The sequence below is a fragment of the Cotesia glomerata genome, linkage group LG3, assembly GCF_020080835.1.
Source record: "Cotesia glomerata isolate CgM1 linkage group LG3, MPM_Cglom_v2.3, whole genome shotgun sequence".
Taxonomy (NCBI): Eukaryota; Metazoa; Arthropoda; class Insecta; order Hymenoptera; family Braconidae; genus Cotesia; species Cotesia glomerata.
The window spans coordinates 26,614,643-26,637,455 of NC_058160.1; the positions used below are offsets into that span (position 1 = coordinate 26,614,643).

The 22,813-nt window shown below is 27.8% G+C and overlaps 1 protein-coding gene and 1 long non-coding RNA gene across 2 annotated transcripts in view; one reads left to right on the forward strand and one right to left on the reverse strand.

The window, feature by feature from the left end:
- LOC123261671 (adenylate cyclase type 6-like) overlaps positions 1-22,813 on the forward strand; it is a 92,283-nt gene that overhangs the window by 20,812 nt on the left and 48,658 nt on the right. Inside the window, exons 3-6 of the mRNA XM_044723394.1 lie at positions 1,442-1,702; positions 1,789-1,953; positions 9,133-9,343; positions 10,633-11,057. Coding sequence (XP_044579329.1) covers positions 1,442-1,702; positions 1,789-1,953; positions 9,133-9,343; positions 10,633-11,057 — 1,062 coding nt within the window. The remainder of the gene's footprint in view (positions 1-1,441; positions 1,703-1,788; positions 1,954-9,132; positions 9,344-10,632; positions 11,058-22,813) is intronic.
- Positions 11,105-12,543, reverse strand: LOC123261672. Its single transcript, XR_006508726.1, has 2 exons — positions 12,082-12,543; positions 11,105-11,245 (listed from the first exon to the last, which is right to left on the reverse strand). It is a non-coding gene; the product is annotated as an uncharacterized LOC123261672 (long non-coding RNA).

Genomic DNA, 22,813 nt, shown 5'->3' on the forward strand with positions numbered 1-22,813 from the left:
TTGGGTCTGGCCTTATAATCCTCGGAGGCACAAAAAAGTTGTACCACTGAAAGCCCCATTAGTATCAACGACCGTGGTCATTTAAGAAAAAATAACGAGTAAAAGTTTACGAGCCCGTAGTTTATTTTTTATCCTATTTTTTTGGCGAAAAAAATTCCAACACTTAGAGGTCGGAATTCAAAAAAAATCACCGTTATTTGTCTTAATTTTTTCTTATGTAAATTATTTATTTTATTAATGTACTTGTGTCAATCATTAAGAAGAAAATTTATTTACCAAATTATATTTAATACACTTAAAAAAAAATGTAGAGAAGATTAAATTTTATTCAGTGAAAAATTGTTGATTTAAAAGAAAATAGATTTATTTAAATATTTATAAATTATTTTTATAGATAAAAAATTCTGATAGTAAATTTAAAAATAAAACAAACTGTTGAATATCTTGAAATATATACGTAAATCTTTGTTCTGTGAGTAAAAATACTTTTAAAGAAACTTTTATTTCAGTACTTTGTACTGAGTATAGGGTTTCAGGTTTTATACATTCATATAAAAAAAAAAAACAAGATATCATTGAACCGAAAATGTGGATAAAGAATTTGCGGAGAAAATATTCTTTGTAGAAAGTTGTGTGTTTTGGGGATTTAAAATCTATTCTAAAAAATTGCACAAAAGGTTCAACTGACAGTGAAAAATATTAAAAGATTTTTTGGGCTTTAAAAAAAATGGATTTGAAAAATTAGGCTTTGGATAGAATAAATTTATAAATTTAAGTAGTAAAAAAAATAAAAATAAAAATATAAAGCGGTGGTTAGTGAGAGAAGTTTAACTTAAATTTATATGAAAGACAACGTAGTAGAGTATTCTCGAAATAATTTACTGACCTGCCGCCTACAGACTTTATAAAGCAAATTCATCAGCAATTTACTGTGCGTTAAAACTTTTATCCTAAATTCAATTAAAAAGTCAAGTTATTTTATCTAACAAATAAGTAAATTATTTGTTTAAAATGCTTTTAATTATTTATTGTTTGTAAAACAAATAATTTTAAATTTTATTAACGAGTTTTTCTAAAAAAAAAAAAAAAAAAAAAAATTCTGTTGGATTTATTTTAAATATTTTTATTTAGAACACAAAAAATATTCAATTATTATGTAGTCAGTCTATTTACTCTGACAGTGTAAGTCTAAAAATAAAATAATTATAAAAACATTGAGAGAAATTTTCTTAAAATAAACGCGACGGAAAAAAATGTTATCTTTAATGAGGAATAATTCAAGCAGAAGATTCTATTGATGATAAAGTAAACTGAAATATCCGGGGTACGGATGACGATATGTTTGGACGATAAATTCCTTCCGGATAGAGTTCCGGAGGAGTAATGTATAGAACGAGGGAGAAATAAAAAAGATATAATACATATAATAATAAATTTTCAGGGAGAGCTCGGCGCAACCGGAATGACTAGCTCAAGAAGCACAAGAAGATGGGCTAGTTTACGGCAACACGTGACCAGCGGGGATGGAATTAAGCCATCGGTTGAATTGTTGTTGAATCGTGAACAAATCTCAAAATCACAAACCCCGAGCTCGCAGCCCCATTCGCCAAACACTCCCAGAACACCTCATACACCTCTCAAGAAGTCTAACTGGGAGGTCATTGAACACTTTACTGGCGCGCCGAGACCCTCCATTGTTACGGTAATATTTTTCATTCATATTTCATCTGCTGGTGTATTTTTGGGAGTACTGAATTATTTATTTGTTTGTTTGTTTGTTGCTTTCAGATGGGACTGGGCTCCGAAATTGGCGTCAGTTTAGCTGCCGGAGGAGTCAAGGAACCTATTTCAGTCACTGCTATTAATGCTAGTTTTACGGAAAATGAACGAAAGTGCGCGCTTAGCCGGTTTTTACGGGCGCTTTGTAGATCCCATAGATTTAAAAATCTTCAAGTAAGTCATTTTTTATTTTATATCACTGGGAAATTTTTATTTAAATTAATTTTAATTTAATTTTATTTTATTTTTAATTTTATTTTTATTTCGGAGCGGCAAAAATATAAATATTACAGAACTTAATGTATAAAGTGTAAAAGCCACAATTTATAATTTAATATCGAAATTAAGTGATTAGTAACTTTCATTATAGTAAATAACGACTCTGTCATCTTAAAAAATTACCAATTCCATGTCGGATGGAACCTAGTTCCATCTATAGTGAAAAAATGTACAGATGGTAACTACTTCTGTGTAGATTGTAGTAGGAACAATCTTCGTTAAACTGAGTCCCATCTCGGATTGAACTGAGTTAAACGAAGATTGTCCCCACTACAATCTACATAGAAGTAGTTATCATCTGTACATTTTTTCACTATAGATGGAACTAGGTTCCATCCGACATGGAAACCAGTTAAATGTTGTTTTTTCCGTGTAGGAGAATTTAACATTTGAAACAGTAAAAATTCTGCTCTTAAAATATATATTTTACCAGTCCAAACAAGTCAATAATTATAGTTTGATTTTTAGCGTTGCGTTTAAAATTTACCATTTTACTTTGTAAATATTGACGTTTGCTTGTATTAGAAATTTACTAACTTTATTTTATACTTTTTACTTATCATAAGTTCATTTTTTAGGTACGAAATGATAATTATCAAACTCTGAATTCTTAATTATTATACTTTAACATTTTAGACATTTACATAGCGAATATTACTGTTTGAAATATTATTTTCTTCCATGTAAATAATAAATTGTAGCATTTAAATAATAAATATTATAAAGTGATTGTTAAACTCACGATTTTACTGTTTGAATTGGTAATTTTTAGCAATTGATCGTTACTTATTATAAATCGACTATTATATATTACAGTTTACTTTTGTCCGCGTAAGAATAAGGATCATAATTAAAATTTTTTATTTTTTAATTAATTTAATATTTATTTAATTATCTTCATGTAGAGAATAAAATAAATATAATAAAATTAAATTTAATTGTCATCTCCAAATTGATAAAAAAGAAAATATAAAACCTTTTGGTACATCGTGAAAAAAATACATATTAAGCCAACAGGATTGTTAGACAGTATATCATCATGCCGTGAAAACATAATTGGATTCCAAGTTCGACACCTGCGTGTATTCTCATACCAGTCTGGTTTCTCGGCACGGAAAATCCCTCAGAGCATATATGATAACACACATTCAAGAACATAACAAAGTAAAAGTAAAAGAAAATTGCGATGTTCATTTTTAGACCCTGTTCGTACCGCGAAAAAAGTTTTCTCAAGAAATATTCGAGATAATAAGACACGTGTCAAGATTTTTCCCGTCTGCCGCACGGGATCCATCTGTGTCAACCATATCACCGTTGACATGATTTTCTTTTTCTACAAGCCAGAGGCAACATTATAGACGTTTGTTTTCTCTTTCTGTGTAGTTTTCATACTTTGCTCGTATCAATCTAATCCTCATTCTTCTAATAAGTTATCATATTTTATCGAAAAGAAAAGAAAATTTATCTTATATTATTGTATATTTATCACTTACATTCTCATACACGCTATGGACTCAAGTAATAAATTTTTTTATTAATTTTTTTACAAAAATATTTTTGTAATTATAATTTGCAAAATATATTTCAAATATTTCTTTCTTATCAAATAGAAGGATAAGTCCGTGGTTTTTTCTTTTTTTTATTAGTGTGAATTGTTACTTTTTTTTTTAATATTTAAATGACTTACTAGTAACCTGCAGTCACTATGTGACTGCTGAGAATTGTGAACTATAAATAAATAAAATTTTGCTTAGTTAAATAATGAATTTTGTTAAATTGCACGGTATTTCCTTAACTATTGAAGTTTTTAAAGATATAAGCTCATCCCGAGGTTACACTTATCAAGAGCTTTCATTTGAGTACCCACATGCATTTTTATATATTTTTCATATATACATATATATAATACATATAAATATATGAAAAATTGATGTGGGTACTCAAATGAAAGGTCTTGATGAGTGTAACATCGGGATGAGCTTATATCTTTAAAAATGTCAATAGTTCACGAGATACAAGGTCATTTCTTAATTATGTATCTAGAGATAGAGCATTTTCGAATGCAGCCTAAATACTTATCATCATAAATTGACTATTGGTGAGAATGATATGATACCTTGAGAAGGCACAAATTTAAGTCAAGACCTTTGCAATGACACTAAATTTGACTAAAAAAATCGATTTTATCATATGATTATCCAGGGCACAAAATTGTTTTTATTCTCTTAATAATAAAGATAATCAGAAATAGGCAAAAAAAATTCTCATTTTTCTAATTTATATAATTTTATAGAAAAATTTTCCATTATTTTTGTAAATAGGAATTTTCAATTTTAATTTTAAAGAAGTTATTTCTTATACTGATAAAAACACAATTCAATTTAAGAAAAGAAATCAAAGCAAGAAAAATGACCTTCAAGAATTAGATCATCTTTCATGAAGTAAAAAAATTATAAAACTAAACTTTTCTTGATTCTAGAAAAAGAAAAATTTTCTTCTTTCGGTCCAACTTAATTTTTTTTTTTATTTATCTATAAACATTTTCTATTAATAACTGAGTGCATAAACCCGAGTATTGTATTCAAGATCATTAGTATCTCGAAGTGCCTCCCCTAATTGTTCTCGATGACAATCAACACCCTGATATCGGATATTCAAGCTCATGCAATCAAGATATATAACAGGTTCTAAGATAGAATAATCATGGGTATGAATATATCAGTGAGGGTATATCAATGACAGTTGCTGTTGAACAAAGTGATCTACGAAATTATTGACATTGATGCAATGACTGAATTAATTACCAACACAACGTGATGACTATTAGAGCTCTATCTATTCATGTCAGTGATTCTTCAGTGATATATATACACACATATCATTAAGTTAAACTATCGATCCGCGACAAAGGTATTTGAGTCAGCTTGAGCGTATATATGTCTGCTATCAGACCATGACTGTTGAGCCTTGAGATGCGTGTGCTGTGTTATAGTTCGCTGCTAATATTCCACGGCAGCACATCTGCAAATTGATCTGACCCGTTAATAGACTTCAGATTAATTATGAGATGATTCGCTTTCTCTTTCAGAAAAAATATCGTCCAAGGGTTCCCCGGTTTCCACGCGGAATAGATTAGCACTTGATAAATTGTAAATAATAATAATAAATTGTTATCGTACCGGAAATAAAGGTGATAGATTATCGCTTATCTATTGATCGAACACGTGAAGCCAGAGAAAGCTCGACTCTTATCATCTCTTCTGCAACATTGGGTCAACAAAACATCATCCATCACCATCGCAATCAACCCGTTTTGCCCTTTTGTACGTGGTTAGATGCTCTTGATTCTCAGTGTTGTATGTTATATATATCACTCACATTGTTTCATTTTAGATAATTAACAGCGTCCAGAGCTTTTCTATTGACATCCTCAATTGGTTTGTTTACAAATATTTATCTACTGATTTTACACTACAGATTGACCCGCTTTTCAATTTTATAGAACAAGTTTTTATTTTTTAAAATAACAAGTTTTATTTTTAGACTTTTTGTGGTAATATGGAAAAATAAATTTGCCTATCAGATTTTTAAATTACCTTTTTTTTCTTTAGTTACAATCTAGTACAAAAATATAAGTTTTAGTTTTTTGACACATTCAATAGGTTCTTGTTTTAAGGATATTTATTATTTGATGTTTATTTAATTTTTATACGTTTCGCTACTTTCGCAGCTTCTTCAGGTACTACAACAGACAGTAATAATAATAATTACAATTTAATTATATCTAAATACATTAACAATTAGTAATAATTTAATTCACAGATCAAATTAAACTAATTTAAATACACTACACGGAAAAAAGTAAACTTTAATAAATAACAGTCGATTTATAATAAGTAATGATCAACTGCTAAAAATTACCATTTCAAACAGTAAAATCGTGATTTTACTATTCACTTTATAATATTTACCATTTAAACGTTACAATTTACACGGAGAGAAAAATATGGAAATCATTCCTATAACTTTCATGAAATGTTTTCCTATAACATTTTAGGAGCGATTACTTAAATTATGGGAATTTTACCCATAATTTTTGAGGAATGTTACTATAATTATGGGAATGGTTCCTATAGTTATAACTGTAATATCGGCATGATTCCCATAATATATAGGAATAGTTTCTATAATATTATAGGAACCATTCCTATAATATTATGGGAACCATTTCCATAATATTATATTGATGATGCCTAATAATATTGAGATATTTATCATTACAACTCCAGTTATTTGTGACTTCGATGACCACTTTGAAGCATTTGAAATTATTAGTAATTTCGATAATTTTACTTGCTTCCCAATAACATAATTTGAAATATGTAAAATAAGTAATATTGGTCATATAAATAATAAAAGTTACATACCCAAAAGGTGGATTTAATAAATATTCAACGTATGTATTGTAAATAAATAATTTGTTTTAAAAATAAAATGAAATTGTAAAAATAAACAATGAATTTCCATATCTACTTTGCTCCTCTAATTGTATAGTGAGAAAATATCCCTTTTATTAGAGAAAATTTAGAATTGCTACAATATTTTTCAATATTATCTAACACAATAATAACTGAGTTGGAGTAAACAATTTAAGATTAAGTACACACGTCAATAAAAATTATGAAAAAGAAATTTTTTCACTCTAGTGAAAGATCAATTTTTATTTACAAAAAAAAATTTATTAGCGAAAAAATATATGATAATTACTTTATATTTTTGATGTGATTGCTTCATTATTATGAACATAAGCATTTTTATATTATTATGTGCGTCATTCCCATAATATTATAGGAACCATTCCTATAATATTATAGGAATCATTCCTTTAATAATATAAGGACCATTTTTATAATATTATAGGAACCATTCCCATAATATATTGAAGCTATTCCATTATTGTATAGGAAATTTTCCAATAAACTATGGGTATGGTTTCCATAATGAGCATAGGATTGATACCTATAACGATCATTTTATGATAGGAACCATTCCCATAATTTTTGGAAAGGTTCCTATAAATTTCTCTCCGTGTACTCTTTACATGGAAGAAAATACTATTCCAAACAATAATATTCGCTATGTAAATGTCTAAAATGTTAAAGTATAATAATTAAGAATTCAGAGTTTGATAATTATCATTTCGTACCTAAAAAATGAACTTATGATATGTAAAAAGTATAAAATAAAGTTAGTAAATTTCTAATACAAGCAAACGTCAATATTTACAAAGTAAAATGGTAAATTTTAAACGCCACGCTAAAAATCAAGCTGTAATTATTGACTTGCTTGGACTGATAAAATGTATATTTTAAAAGTATAATTTTTACTGTTTCAAATGTTAAATTCTCCCAGAGTGAGACCCCCTTCTCTTTCATCTGAGTTCCCCTTCTCCTCATAATATGGACTATATATTGAAATGGCAATTTTTACTGTTTGAAACTGTAATTTTTTAAGATGAAAGAGTCGTTATTTACTATAGTGACAGCTACTAATCACTTATTTTTGATATTAAATTATAAATTGTGGCTTTTATACTTTCTACATTAAGTTCTGTAATATTTATATTTTTGCCACCCCGATGTCTGCTTTACTGTTTGAAACTATAAAAATTAACCGGAATCCGAGTGAATATTACAGTTTGCTTTTTTCCATGTAATAAATTACCTCAATTACAAACATCAGCTGTTAACCCTTTAGAGTCAGAGGATCTTGAAACGTCTTCGCGTGAGAGTAGTGGGGAGAGCGCAAATCCATAGTAAGACCCAAGAGTGGGGTTTCAAGGTCAGACTCTAAAGGGTTAAATTTATGTATAATAATCTCGGCATTCAAACGACTTGTAATTTTTTCTGTTATTAGTATCATCTCACAATAGTTAAAATAAGTTAAGTGGCGAAACGTTGTATAAAAATTAAATAAACATCAAATGATAAATAACATAAATTTAGTTTTTTGATTTAAAAATAAAAAAAATTTTTTTAATGATAAATAATAACAATAATAATAAAATAAGATTGAGTTATATTAGACGTTTATAAAGCCCTCAAAAACTTTATATACTTACGTATAGCACACCACTTACCCCCGAAGATTGATGTTAGGATAAGTATATTGAGTTCGCTGGATTTGCATGTACTTCCAACTTATTCGCTATTTCAACGAGTTAAAAAAAAATTATAAAAGAAAAATTGCTAAATATATTTCATAAAAATAAAATAAAGAAAATACCTGACCATATTTTTTTATAGAAAAAAAAAATAAGACTAAAGATAAATTACATTTATAGTTTTGAAAAATGCCATGAAACGCTAAACTAATTACACAGCTGTAAAGACTGGATGACTTGAATATCAAAGAAGAATAATGTATTCTTTTCTCAGAGGAAGACAAAATTAAATAGGATGAAGCTCTTTGTGGGTTACTCCTACATCGTGGTATTTTCTCTTGAAACTTGAAACTATATAACGCTAAATTTAGTATTTTGAGATAGAATAATCTGACTCTGCATGTACATCAGGATGTTTTACTCGAAACAAAACAAGTTGATAAGACAAAGAGGATATGGATTGTCCGTCAATAGTAATTGTAAATTCTCCAGTATCTAGCAGCAGAATAATGGAATGATTCGCGAGGGAATTCTAGCGCGGTCCAATTAGATTTTCAGTTTCATATTCCCGATGAGGTCTAGGCTCTCTATTTTACACTATATTCCACTGAAGAAACCTTATACCAAACGCGCTCGCTAACCTAACACGTATCCGAGTACAGAGAACAGTACAATTAAAGAGATGAGACTTAAATCCTATTTTTCCTTCATTAAAAATAATTGATCAGCAATTCAATATTTTATATGTGATCCAGTAATTGTAATTGCACTTGAGTTACGAATTTAATTGTCCTAGAAAATCATTACTAAATTTTAAATATTGAACTCTTAAAAAAAAATGTACTATTTCTTCTTCTTTCTAATTGCTTAAAAAAAATTAATATCTTTAATGTTTTAAATTAATAACTCAGGTGGAGATGTTGTACCAGCGTTATTTTCTCCGGATGAATCAGAGCAACATGACCCATGTACTGGGACTCCTCACCGGGCTATCAATAGCTCTCGGATTGCTGGTACTCAGACTCATATTTACCAGTGATCAACCTTTTATTACTCTCATCCAGCGACCGGAAAATTTATCACTGACACTCGCTGTACTTACTTGTATTGCTGTCTATGCAGGTAATTTCTTCAATTAAAAACTACAAGATATATTTATCACTTTCCTCTAGTTTACGTCAATTTTTATCATCATTTTTTCCTGTTCACCGTTTTCCTCCTGACAATTATAAAATTCACTTATTTTTATCGATAATTTTTTTAATTAAAAAATTTGAATATATTTATAAAATATTTTTTAAAAATTCAGATAATTATCTATGAAAATTTTTTTTAAATAATTTTACATAGATTACTATTAACTAGCAACCTTTCAGACACTATATGTGACTGCGGTGACTTGTGAACTATAAAAAATTAAAATTTTGCCTTATTAAATAATGACTTTTGTTAAATTAAGCTGTACTTTCTTAAATATTGACGTTTTTAAAGATATAAGCTCATCCTGATGTTACACTCATCAGGAGCTTTCATTTGAGTACCCACATGCATTTTCATATATTTTTCATATATTCATACATGTAGATATATAAAATATATGAAAAATTGATGTGGGAATTCAAATGAAAGGTCTCGATGAGTGTAACATCAAGATGAGCTTATATCTTCAAAAATATCAATACTTCACAAGATACAAAGTCATTTCTTAATTATGTTAAATTGCACTGTACTTTCTTGACTATTGATTTTTTTAAAGATATAAGCTCATCCCGATGTTACACTCACCAAGAGCTTTCATTTGAGTACCCACATACATTTTGATATATTTTTCATATATTCATATACATATAAATATATAAAATATATGAAAAATTGATGTGGGTACTCAAATGAAAGGTCTCGATGAGTGTAATATCGGGATGAGCTTATATCTTAAAAAATGTCAATATTTCACAAGATAAAAGGTCATTTCTTAATTATGTATCTAGAGAAAGAGCATTTTCAAATGCAGCTTTAATATTTATCATAATAAATTGACTATCGGTGAGAATAATGTGAAACCTTGAAAAGACACAAATTCAAATGAAGACCTTTGCAATGACACTAAATTTCACTAAAAAAACCGATTTTATCATATGACTATACCGGAAACAAAATTTTTCTTATTCTCTTAATAATATAGATTATTTAAAAATTTTTTTAAAATCTTTTTCTTCCTTTTATCAGAAATTTCAATTAAAATTTCATTGTGTAATAAAATATATGACTTAGAACTGAAAGTTAGAAATAGAAAAATATTTTGACATTTTATTGATGTATAAATCAAAACCCAGTCAAAAAATCACTCTCTTGACTTCGCAAATTCACTGTAAGCTGATAAATGTCCCAATAAACAAAAAAAAAAATTATAGGACTGGTAGCAGCAATATCCCGACCGGGAATGAACGAAGTCTGGTTAGCGGGAATAAGTGGAGCAATACTGGTGACGCTTTTGGCGCTCCAAATAACCCTAAATATTCATCTGGCATATTTACCGAGCTGGAACGACAAGATAGTGATGAACAGCGAGGACATGACGATGACCAGAGAGCCACTGGATGGTGATCCCGACGCCGATGCCACGGCAAGCACAATCTCAATGACGAGAATCGATCATTTGCGGACAGGTGGACCGCTCGCCGCGGCTTGGTCCGTCTGTTTTTTTATCTACATGGCCTACGCTCTTCTCCCGATACGGCTACGTCATGCCTGCATTGCCGGTGTTATTTTCTCCGTCACCCATCTCATTGGCGCTTTTGTACTCTACTCCCAAGACTACCCTGCAATGCTCGCACACGTGAGTTTTTTTAAGTAATTAACTAATCACTAATTAAGAATCCAAAATTTTAATTTTTAGTTGATAATTTTTTATTCAATTCTTTGTTTTATATTTTATGAACATTCTTTAATCTCCACCATTTTTAAAGTCTACCGGGTACGGAACTGGGCCTTTGTCATCTGGGCTTGATTCGTTCAAAACTATAGCTGAAAAATATCAATTATTTTTAATTATTTTTCTAAAGAGACTTTTTAATAGATTGATATTTTATAAGAAATAATTGAAGGAATTATTACAATTTTTAATTTATAATAAAAATTTGAGTCTTAAATTTTTTATACACTGAAAAAAAAGTTAACTTGATTCAAGAGAAAAATTCTTGAACCAAAAATACAATTTTGAAGAGGGTAATTGTCCTGAATCAAGACGACAAATTCTTGAATCAAGTAAAATTTCCTTAAATCAAGAATTTTTCTACTGAAATCAAGAATATCAAGTTCTTCAAAATTATATACTGGATTCAAGAACATTTTTTTTTCTGTGTAAAAATATAAAATATTTATCTGAATTATTAATTAGGTATTATTAATTATTATTACCGTAATAATTCCGTAATAACTACCGTAATAATTACACTGATAGAAGGATTTATTAGCATTTAAGAAGATTTCTTTGTATTTTAGAAATCATTTCTTAAACATCATTTCTTAGTATTTAAAAAATATTTCTTACTATTTAAGAAATATTTCCTGAATACTAAGAAATATTTTTTAAATACTAAGAAATTATGTTTAAGAAATGATTTCTTAAATACAAAGAAATCTTTCTAAATACTAAGAAATCCTTCTATCAGTGTAATACTTGGATAAATTAATGAAAATTATAATTAAGAAAATTGGATGAAAATTTGAGACTGATCAATTTAGTAATTTTTGATAATTATTGCTCACGGACTTTAAAAGTAGAGTTTTCAAAAAATTTTATATTTTTAATAAAAAAATTAATATAACTTTTAAATTTGATATTAGAAAAAAGAATTTACCTGCAATGATAGATAACAACAGCGAACTAACCAAAATTTCTTTTAAAATAAACTTAAACATGTTTACTAACAATTATATTGTTGTATTTGCAATTAGAGTTAAATTCAATAATTTACAGCGTAATGTTTGCCTCGAACTGCCAGCAAGTCGCGTTTTACGTTTTTAAATTAACTTTTATCACAAGGTTGCCAAACGATAAGACCGAGTAAACGCGAATGAATTATGCACGTAATTATTACCCCTGTTGGTAATGGTAACTAAACATTTATTTACATGCAATTTCATTTTTAAATTCACCCGTTGGACTTTTATTTATATTTCATTGTCAAGTGTAATCACAGAAAAATAACTCACGTAGACTGTGATTAATGTTCATGATAATTATCGAATGCTTACAGTGTAAATATTTTAATTTGTTTACGTTTCAGCATGACAGACTTTTATATATTACTTATCACTATAGTTTTATTTAATACTAAATCTTTTGATGTGCTGGATAATTTTTTGCGCTCTTTTAAAAAAAAAATTCCAAAGATTTTTATATAAAAGTAGAAGATTTAAAACTTCCGTAGTTAAAAACTTTCTCAATAAAAATAAGAAGAACTCTTAAGCGATGGGTCAATATACTAGTGAAAAGAAAATAAAAATAAAACCAATGAATTGCACCGTTAATAACTTTGAAACAATAAAAATCAGCTAAAAATAGTTTCTCAATGAGGAAAAAAAATTTAGCATCATAAAGGATGAAAAAGGATGTAAAAGTTGATCCTCTTGTAGTAGCAGCGCATCCCAAGTTTTACAGCACATCGCACTTGCTGTTGACGATCTTCTTCAACAGCACTCTTCGGCTTTTTTCGCCGTTAAGCTTTTGAATTTCTTGCACTCGGTGACGTGAATAGAGCTTACGAGCATATATACAAATATTTATATACTTTCAAGTGTATATACCGAAAAAAAAAAAAAAAAAAGAACAGGTACACCAAACTTAATAATATATAAAAATAAAAATACTCTGTCTCGAAAAAAAATTTATTATATTACTAATTTAATTTATTAAACCGATTAGCATCAAATTAATCTAAAAAATTTAAAAGTTTAACTGAGCGTTGTCAACTTAATCTAAAAATTAACATATTCTCATCTTTATAATCGATTCAGTACGTGATAAAGTGATTTTCACTTGTAAAACAATTCTTACTTTTTCTAGTCACTTAAACTGATGAAAATCAGAATTTTATAATCTGGAACTGACGGTTAGTTTATTATTTAATGTTATTTTTATTTTATTAACGGATCAAAACAAATTTAAGACTATTACACAAAAGTTTTAATAAAAATCTTTTTATTTCATTTTTTTATTCGTTCATAAATCAAACAAAATGAAGTCATTCCGATTCTTATTTGTTGTTATTAAATTTTATACTCGGGAATAAATATACATCGAAAAGGTTTTTTATTGGACATACAATAATAAAATAAAATAAAATAAGAGATCAATATCTAAGTAATATTCTTTGTTTCTCTGCCCCTATTGTAAGTATATATCTCAGCGATGTTTCTATTTGTGTTAACAAGCTGTACTACTAAAGATAAAGAAAATTGATCTGAGATTTAACTCACTGATAATCTCTGATTGAAAAGTTCTTCCAATGCGCCTTTGATAATAGTAATAGTAATGATAATAATAATAGACTCAACAACATGCACAAGCTGGCTTTATAATCATCTTTTTCATCCTTACATTCTTTATTCGCTTCAGTTATTTTTTCGCAACAAAGCGCTGTAAAAAATAATGATAATAATTATTATCCAAAAAAATGACATATTTTATTATGTTAAATTTATTTTTAAAAATGCGTAAAGTTAAAAATTATAATGATCAAAAACTGAATAAATGTAAAAAAATAAAATCAAACCTTTCTTGAAAAATTCGAAAAATTTTTATTTTAAATTCCAATTTTTAGATGAAATATTTCTTCAAGTAAAAAAATAACTTACACCCTTATGTTATCTAGTAAAACATATTTACGTCTACTCACCATTTTTGACATGCATATAAATTTATCACAAATTCAAAAAACATCTCTATTCAAATTTTGTACTCCCCAGTGTGTTTAATATATTCAATCCAATGAATTATATTACGCTGAAAAAAGTTTTACTGACAATAAAATGAAACATCATTCAAAGGGAAATGGATTAGATGTCTTAATCAATCATAATCGTAAAAAATGAAATATTATAAATTATAAGTAATGCTCTTATTTCTATTAATCCCAAGATACTTTTTTATCGTACTTATATTTTTGTGGGTGTTTTGAATTTCAGCGAAGAATGCCGAAAAATGTTAACTAGTCACAATAGAACTTGGACAATGGCTTTAATTAAATTTTGCGGCTCCGGACATTGTAAGCTCGATGTTAGCAATGTTTTATTGCAACAATGTCAATAAAAGAAAGTAATTAATTTACTGTAACTTTAATTAAAGTGTTCGAGATAAAGGCGTAGTTTTGTTGCAGTAAGCATAGAGTTGTTAGAGTTTAGAACGAAATGTTGAAAAGCGCTGAGGAGTTAAGAAATTAATTTAAGACAGTTGTCTAATGTAATTGAATTTTGGGAAAATTATGCTAGATCGTTGACATATTTTATACGGGTATTGGCGGATGAATTATTGATTGACATAATACGAGTATGTAGAGTAATTTTGTTGAGTGAATTGAACAAAGTTTGCTGATATGGGAAATCATGTTAAGTAGACAAATATTTTTTTTATCATTGATTTTTAGTATGGCTAGAATAATTTTGTTGAAAATATTTTTAGCAAGAGAAAGTTATCAATTGTGAATAAAATTATTAGGAAAATATAATATAGGTAAAGTATTTTTATTTAAAATTTTTTGAACGATAGAAAGTCATTAATTATAATTGAAATTATTGAAAAGAAATAATACCTTAAAAATATTTTTGTTTGTAATATTTTAAAGATTACAAAATATGTAATTAGAATTAAAACTACTAGCAACCTTGCAGTCACCATGTGACTGCCGTGAATTGTGAACTACAAGTAAATAAAATTTTGTTTTATTAAATAATGACTTTTGTTAAATTGCACTGTACTTTCTTAAATATTGACATTTTTAAAGATATAAGCTAATCCTGATGTTACACTCATCGAGGGCTTTCATGTGAGTACCCACATGGATTTTGATATATTTTTCATATATACATATATATAATATATATAAATATATAAAATAAATGAAAAATTGATGTGCGTACTTAAATGAAAGGTCTCAGTGAGTATAATGTCAGAGTGAACTTATATCTTTAAAAATATCATTAGATGACAATATTTAATGTCATTTCTTAAATATTGACGTTTTTAAAGATATAAGCTCATCCCGATGTTACACTCATCAAGAGCTTTCATTTGAGTACCCACATGCATTTTGATATATTTTTCATATATACATATATATAATACATATAAAAATATGAAAAATTGATGTGGGTACTTAAATGAAAGGTCTCGATGAGTGTAACATCGGGATGAGCTTATATCTTAAAAAATGTCAATAGTTCACAAGATACAAGGACATTCCTTAATTATGATAAATTGCACTGTACTTTTTTAAATACTAACGTTTTTAAAGGTATAAGCTCATCCCGATGTTACACTCATCAAGAGTTTTCATTTGAGTACCCACATGCATTTTGATATATTTTTCATCTATTCATATATATAATACATATAAATATATGAAAAATTGATGTGGGTACTTAAATGAAAGGTCTCGATGAGTGTAATATCGGGATGAGCTTATATCTTAAAAAATGTCAATATTTCACAAGATAAAAGGTCATTTCTTAATTATGTATCCAGAGATAGAGCATTTTCGAATGCAGTCTAAGTACTTATCATAACTAAATTTTACTAAAAAAATCGATTTTATCATATGACTATACTGGAAACAAAATTTTTCTTATTCTCTTAAAGTTCAAAACTTTGACATAACTTAAAAATTCAATTATATTTATTCCCCCAAAACAATCTGCGGTAAAAAATGACTTGTCAAAGCAAATCAAAGAAAATAGAATACTATAGATGAAAGACAAAGATTAAAATGCTTATAAATAAAAATAAATCCCCTAAGAGCTATAAATAACAGAATCATTGAGAATAATTAAATAACAATTTTATCGAAACTCCCCGGAGCGTACAACTATAAATACTATTAGAGAAATATATTTAAACGTTATTATATTGCGTAGGCAGGCACGGAATATAACACGATTAAATAAATTTTAATAACAAAATACAAATAATAAAGATGTGAATTTCGGACGTAACTGACTGAAAGAATTTAAGCAACATCAATAGACGGTTTTACTCTCGGGAGAGAAAGTTATTGATGCGAATAAGTTATACACTTTCTGGTGGGTGAAATTGTTTGGCCTCAAGACTTTAAGTACGAATAAATTCAGAATTTATATATCTATACATTATATAATATATAATATAATGAAGTAAAGAACAGAGAGTAAAGAGTGAAGAGTAAGCGGCACAGTAGTAAGCTGCGATTTAAGATCGACGAGCAGACGAGGGTTTTCTTCACTCTCCACTCTCCCCTTGTTCATTCTTTACTTTGTTTTCCACCTCATATTCCCTTCCGCTGAGTCAGGGAATTTGGGGGAGAGAGAGTTTGCTTCAGTATACGAGTCGACTTATTTTTTTCCTACGCTAAGGCTCGACAATGTTGCTTAATATAAACGACTTGATATTTAACATTTAAGCAATTCTGACAGTGGACCAAAACTTTTGGATTTGATGTAATTTAGGGTAAATTTTAGTAATAACACGGATTTTTTTCAATTATCTTCTATTGTAAACTTATAAATAAACTGTCATTTATTATTTACTTGATTAAATATTTTGAAAAATTTGATTGTTCTGATTCTGAAACACTAAATCAAACATTAATATTCGCTATTAATTTTATGTTTAATCATATATAAATTAAGTGAAGCTCATTTTGATCACTGATCAACTATATTTTATTATTATTATTATTATTATTATTATTATTATTATTATTATTATTATTATTATTATTATTATTATTGATATATAAAAATAATAATAATAATGATAATTTGTATGGGTTAATGTATCTAAAGAGTAATAAATAAAAAAAAATAATATCAATTGATGAACGTCAAAAATTCAAGTATAAAGAGGAATATTAAATTACGAATTATTTCAAAGTGACTACTTATCATTAACAGTTATCAAGTATCAAAAGTTTTAAATTCCGTTTCATTTCATATATCAAATGTTTTAACGAGCCCCCATCAATTTACAATCGATTATTCTCAATCGAACAGCAAAAGTTATTAATTAATATGTAGTTTAAATTTGATTTCATTATTGGAAATAAAAAACGGCAATTCAATTATTGAAATATAATAAAATGACTTTCATAAAAGCGACGTTTATAAAATTGTTTTTAAATAAGTTAAAAATTATAACATTAATTAAACACATCTTTTGCATTGATTTTTTTTTTTTTTTTTTTTTTAATATATATGTATTCATGAAATACGTATTTGTATGAATTTTGAACATCACGCAGCAAAGTTACAAATGAATGAAAGTTTTCGCTGGTAAATTTAATGAGTTTCTGGGCGCATTGAATAATTTTAATGATTAATGAATAAATTAAATTTAAAAAACTTGACTGAGCAGAGTTCGTTAACGAGAATAATCAGGTTGACGTAGCACGATAAATAAAGGGACTGGGAACGTTAGTTTGAGGGCAGTGTGGCTTTTCATCTAACTTCCATTATATCACACCGATCATATCTCTCGGTATCAGTGATTTACTATCGCTTTGAACTTACGGCCATGAAAATTAAATATCGATTGTTGAATAAATTTCCTCCCGAAAAAAGAAACTAAAAAAAAAAATAATAAATAGTAATAGAATCAAAAATTTTCAATATATTTTAAAATAAACTTCATAGTCTATACTATCGGGAAATAAATATACTTTCATGTCATATATTTTCCTGTTATATAATATATATCGATAACAATAATTCTATTTTATTTATTATATATATTTTTTGATACAGTACGGTGTTCTGTTTCTGTTTTCTGGTAATTAAAATCGCAGTGTGAGCGTTTTAAAAATAGATACAAGCTTCGATTTATTCTTTAATTGCCATTTTTTAGTCTAGCTAGCAAAACGCTTTGACGATTTTTTTTCGCTGAAAAAAATGCATTGATTGTCTGTGGCGTTTTATTCTTTGGGGACATCATTTTTTGTAGGTTGAATTTTTTGGAGCTGTGAGATTGTAATTAAACGGCAGTGCGTGAGAGTAGCGCTGTATTACTCGGAATTATTATTATTATTACTGTTATTACAGTAAGCGGGAAGGTAAATAAAATAAATTTAGTTGAGAAATAAAACGCGATGTTTCATGATGAGATTTTAGGGAGCTGATATTTCACAATTAGAGACCCGTACTCAGTGTCGTGTGAATTACAAGCCACTTTCTTGGTTTTTACTCTACCTTTTTACAGCCAATTTTTCATTTTAATATTCTGCGGTCTGATATTAAATTGTTTTATTCATTTATTAAATTAAACATTGTTTGAGTAACCTTGTGGGTTTTTGTTTTTATTTTAATTTATTTGATGGCTTTGATAAAATTTAGAATAAAATTACCAACAACTTTTTAAATTAAATTTCATCGGTATTTATAATATATATTTATCAAGAGAGTTTAAGATGAGTGTTTTGTGAAATTTTAATCGACTTCATATTTTAGGTTTTTATTTTCAAAAGAGGTTTTAGTTATTTCTTTTTGATATTAAAAAAGCTTTTGAATAAAAAATTTCATTTTTTTGATGAAAAACTTTTTTTCTTCATTTTCTTAAGTTATCTCATTTTTATAGAGTTTTATATATTTTATATGCATGCATTTTTTTTTAACTCTAATTGCTAGTTTTCTTGAATATTCAGTACTTGATCGTGATAAAAAAATCTTGATAAAAAATAAGCTCTCTATAATGACGAAGTACTTAATCTTTTATTTTTATGCTAACAGGAATAATAATGATAATAATAATAATACCAGGTAGAAATTGTTGTAGTTTTAACCTTTTAAACTCCCAAAAATCATAAATTCAAAAATTACCGTGTGAAAGCTTTCCTCATTTTTACAAACGAAATAATGCTGTGAAGCGGGGAAGAATGGAAGTTACGAATTGATTTTTACTAGAATAATTCCGCTGAAAAAAAAAATCTAGATTCATTTCGAATGCAGAGTGTTTAATTACTTCACTCCAGTACTCCGAGTCTCTCCTGATTTTTTAATAGTAAACATAAAGATTAAGCTACCATAATACAGATAATCTACAACATAAATGGGGCGAATGCGTGAGAAAACTAAATCACTGCACTACAAAATACTCTCACGATAAAGTATTCTGACTGTCCTCCTTCTAATTGAAAATAACCCGAATTCTTCAGTTCTACACTAAGAAAAAAAATACTTTTACTCAATTAACAATTTCTTGGTTCAAGAAATTCGATGACGATCAAATATTATATTATTGGAGGAGGAGGAGGATGGTTTTACTTGTATCACTTGTAGAGTGTTTTACAAGGGAGGGTGGGGAATTATTGTCTCTCCACTTTTTTCTCCGCAATATAATCTCTCAACCCCGTCATCATAACTCTCAACCACTTTTTCGTCCCCACCCCCCTGCATGTCGGGATTTTTTCTTTCATGCCCGACACACATGTGCTGCGACTGTGGCCGACTTACGCGTTATAATCAGTACCTGCATTTGCATTACGGTCTTAAATAGTATGGAGGTACTTCTATAATGACATTTTACCTCCATAACTATATGGGAAAACCACAGAAAACCCGACCGGTACAGAGGCTGGCAATGAAACGCACATATTCTTAGTTTATATTCATTGAAAAATATTGGTGCGCGCCGGAATCGAACCCTGGTCCCACTCTTTCGAAATGCAGGTACCGAGCCGATTAGGCTATTGCCAACCTCAATATTATATTATTGTTAATTATTAATTTCTAAAGAGAAGAGCATCAATATTTATCTTTGGATAATAGATAAACAAGATAATATCTTTATTTAAATTAAGTAAAAATTATTTCAATCAATTTAACAAGTTTTTGAGCTAAGAATATATATTCTTGAAAATTTTCAAGAACATGAATTCTTATATCAAGAAAATTTTCTTAATACAAGTATTTTTTTTTCTCAGTGTATATGTGTTGAAAATCCTACTTTAACTTTTATTAGCGAACATAATTAATTTGTTTGAATAAAAACAGGTAGCAATCATGTTAATGTGGATAATTAATTAAATGTTCCTATTGAGTAAATGTAATTCATTAAAATATACGACTCTAGACCGAAGTTTAACAGATATAGTATATGCTATAGTAATAGTAGAAGTAATAATAATAATTGAATGAAAAGTTGTAATAAATAGAAAGTCAGAATTACTTTTGACAGGAAAATTTAACTCTACTCCTTGGCATTGTTAGTATCTCTGGATATAATACCATGTTGTATAGCTTCTTGAGCTTCTTCCTCGTTATAGAGCATAATTTTTCTTATAAGTGGCGTACGCATTTATTATTATTATTGTTTTCGTTGTTCAGAAGTTGAATAGCAGTGATAATAATAAAATGCATCTGCAGGTAAACCACCGAAAAGTTACTCCAAGTTTTAAGTGTTTTATATTTATATATACTAACTATAAATTACAGTATTTTACAACTTTAATTATTAATAATATATAATAATCTAATTCTATTAATAGAAAGATAAAATTGAAAAGAAACTGATGAATTGGTCGGAAAGAAGAAATTATTTTCCGTGCTCTGTATCTATTTTAAAAAATCTACCGAGTGATCTCATCGATCTATTCTATTTTGCTCATTTTTCTTAGCGGTATCACCAGGCTTTATCCCATCAGTGCGAAGACGTATAAATTCTCGGATTAGAATCAAGGGGATAAAAGTATCAGAGTTAAATGTGTATGGAGTAAAAAGTGAGAGCCTACGAGAAAAAAAATCTTAAACGAAAAAAAAAAAAGATGTTATATTATAACACACGAGTTAAAGTGTAAAGGAGAATTTACGTTTTAACGATCATATCATCTTCACTCATACATCATTTATCTCCATTGAAAATGCTTCCAAATATAAAGACTTCAAGTATCTCATTCCCGAGATCTTTACAACCAGGAAGACCTACATATTTTTTCATTACTCACATTGTTGAATTTAATGCCCGATTTTATTCTTTTACAACTTTTTTGTCTAAGAGTGATTCTAAAAACTTTACTAAAAATTTTCGTCAAATTCATTCGATCAAATAAGATAACTGGAAAAATTTTGAAAAATCATTTTTTTATTTTTTACCAAAAAAATTAATAATTATAAGTCCATTAATTTTTTTTATTTGAAGAAAAATTTAAGAGATTTAATCAAAACTATTTTTTAAAATGATAAAGTCTTTTCAAATCTATTTTTACATTCTTTTATCATAAAAAATTAAAAAAATATCTACTGTTAATTTTTCAAACAATATAAAAAAAAAATTACGCAAAAATTTGAATTAATTTATCAAAACTGTTTTTAAAAATTAAGAACTGAATTTTATAATGGCTAAAAATAATAGAAAATGTAAAAACTTTTTTCTTTATAGAATTGCAGTATAAATATTGTAAATTTAAAAAAACATGCATGTGGATAAAAATGGAAAGATAAAGAAAATGTAGTGCAAGATTTGAAGCAACTAGTATAGTTACATTTAAAAATGCTTGAGGATATGCCACGCAATTTTGCAATAATATATTATAAAGTTATGCATACGCTCATTGAAACTCCTCGTGCAAATATAATACTGATAATAATAATAGTAATATAAGTAACAAAACGTGACCTTTTGTAGTATTTTGCATTTCCCATTAGCATCGAAATCAAAATTACAAAAAAGATTTTTGAGTAAAGAGAACGCTGGATTTAATTACGTGCAAAAAAAAGAAAGACTGAGGAAGAAAAAACCAGCAAATTGCTCAGTCAAAGCCTGTCAGTTCTCCGATTTCGGTTTGTATTTAGATTAGTACTTTTTAAAATGGTGTTCTGTAAAATAAAGTCTCGAGAGAATGTGAATAGGCCCCCATTAATTTGGGCGTATCTTTAATCACCAGTAGTGCGGTTGGAATTTCGAGGCTTAGCACGAAAGTTTCTAAATGCGATAGCTGAGTAGAGGATGTTACACCGAAGGAAGTATCTGAACCAAATATATACATGTATTTATGCAGAAAGTACATTGAATATATCGACTTTCTCAGGTAGGGTATAGTAGAGCGAGCGTGCACGAAATATCGATTTGTAACATCTATCTCTCTCTCATTTTCTTTATATTCTTTATATCAACCCCCGGTTACCCGCTGCCCGACCAAGTTCCGCTTCCGGTTACCAAGCTTTTGAACGTACAAGAACGGACCATTGATCCCACCGGGTATAAACGTGTTACAAAACATAATTAACGATCACAGTCACAATCGGATATCAAAAATCGCACTTTGGTTGGATTTATCATTTTTATAAAATTATGAAAATTTTTTTTTAGTCATTGGTCTTCTTTTAGAAAATTTTTAAAGATTAATTTTA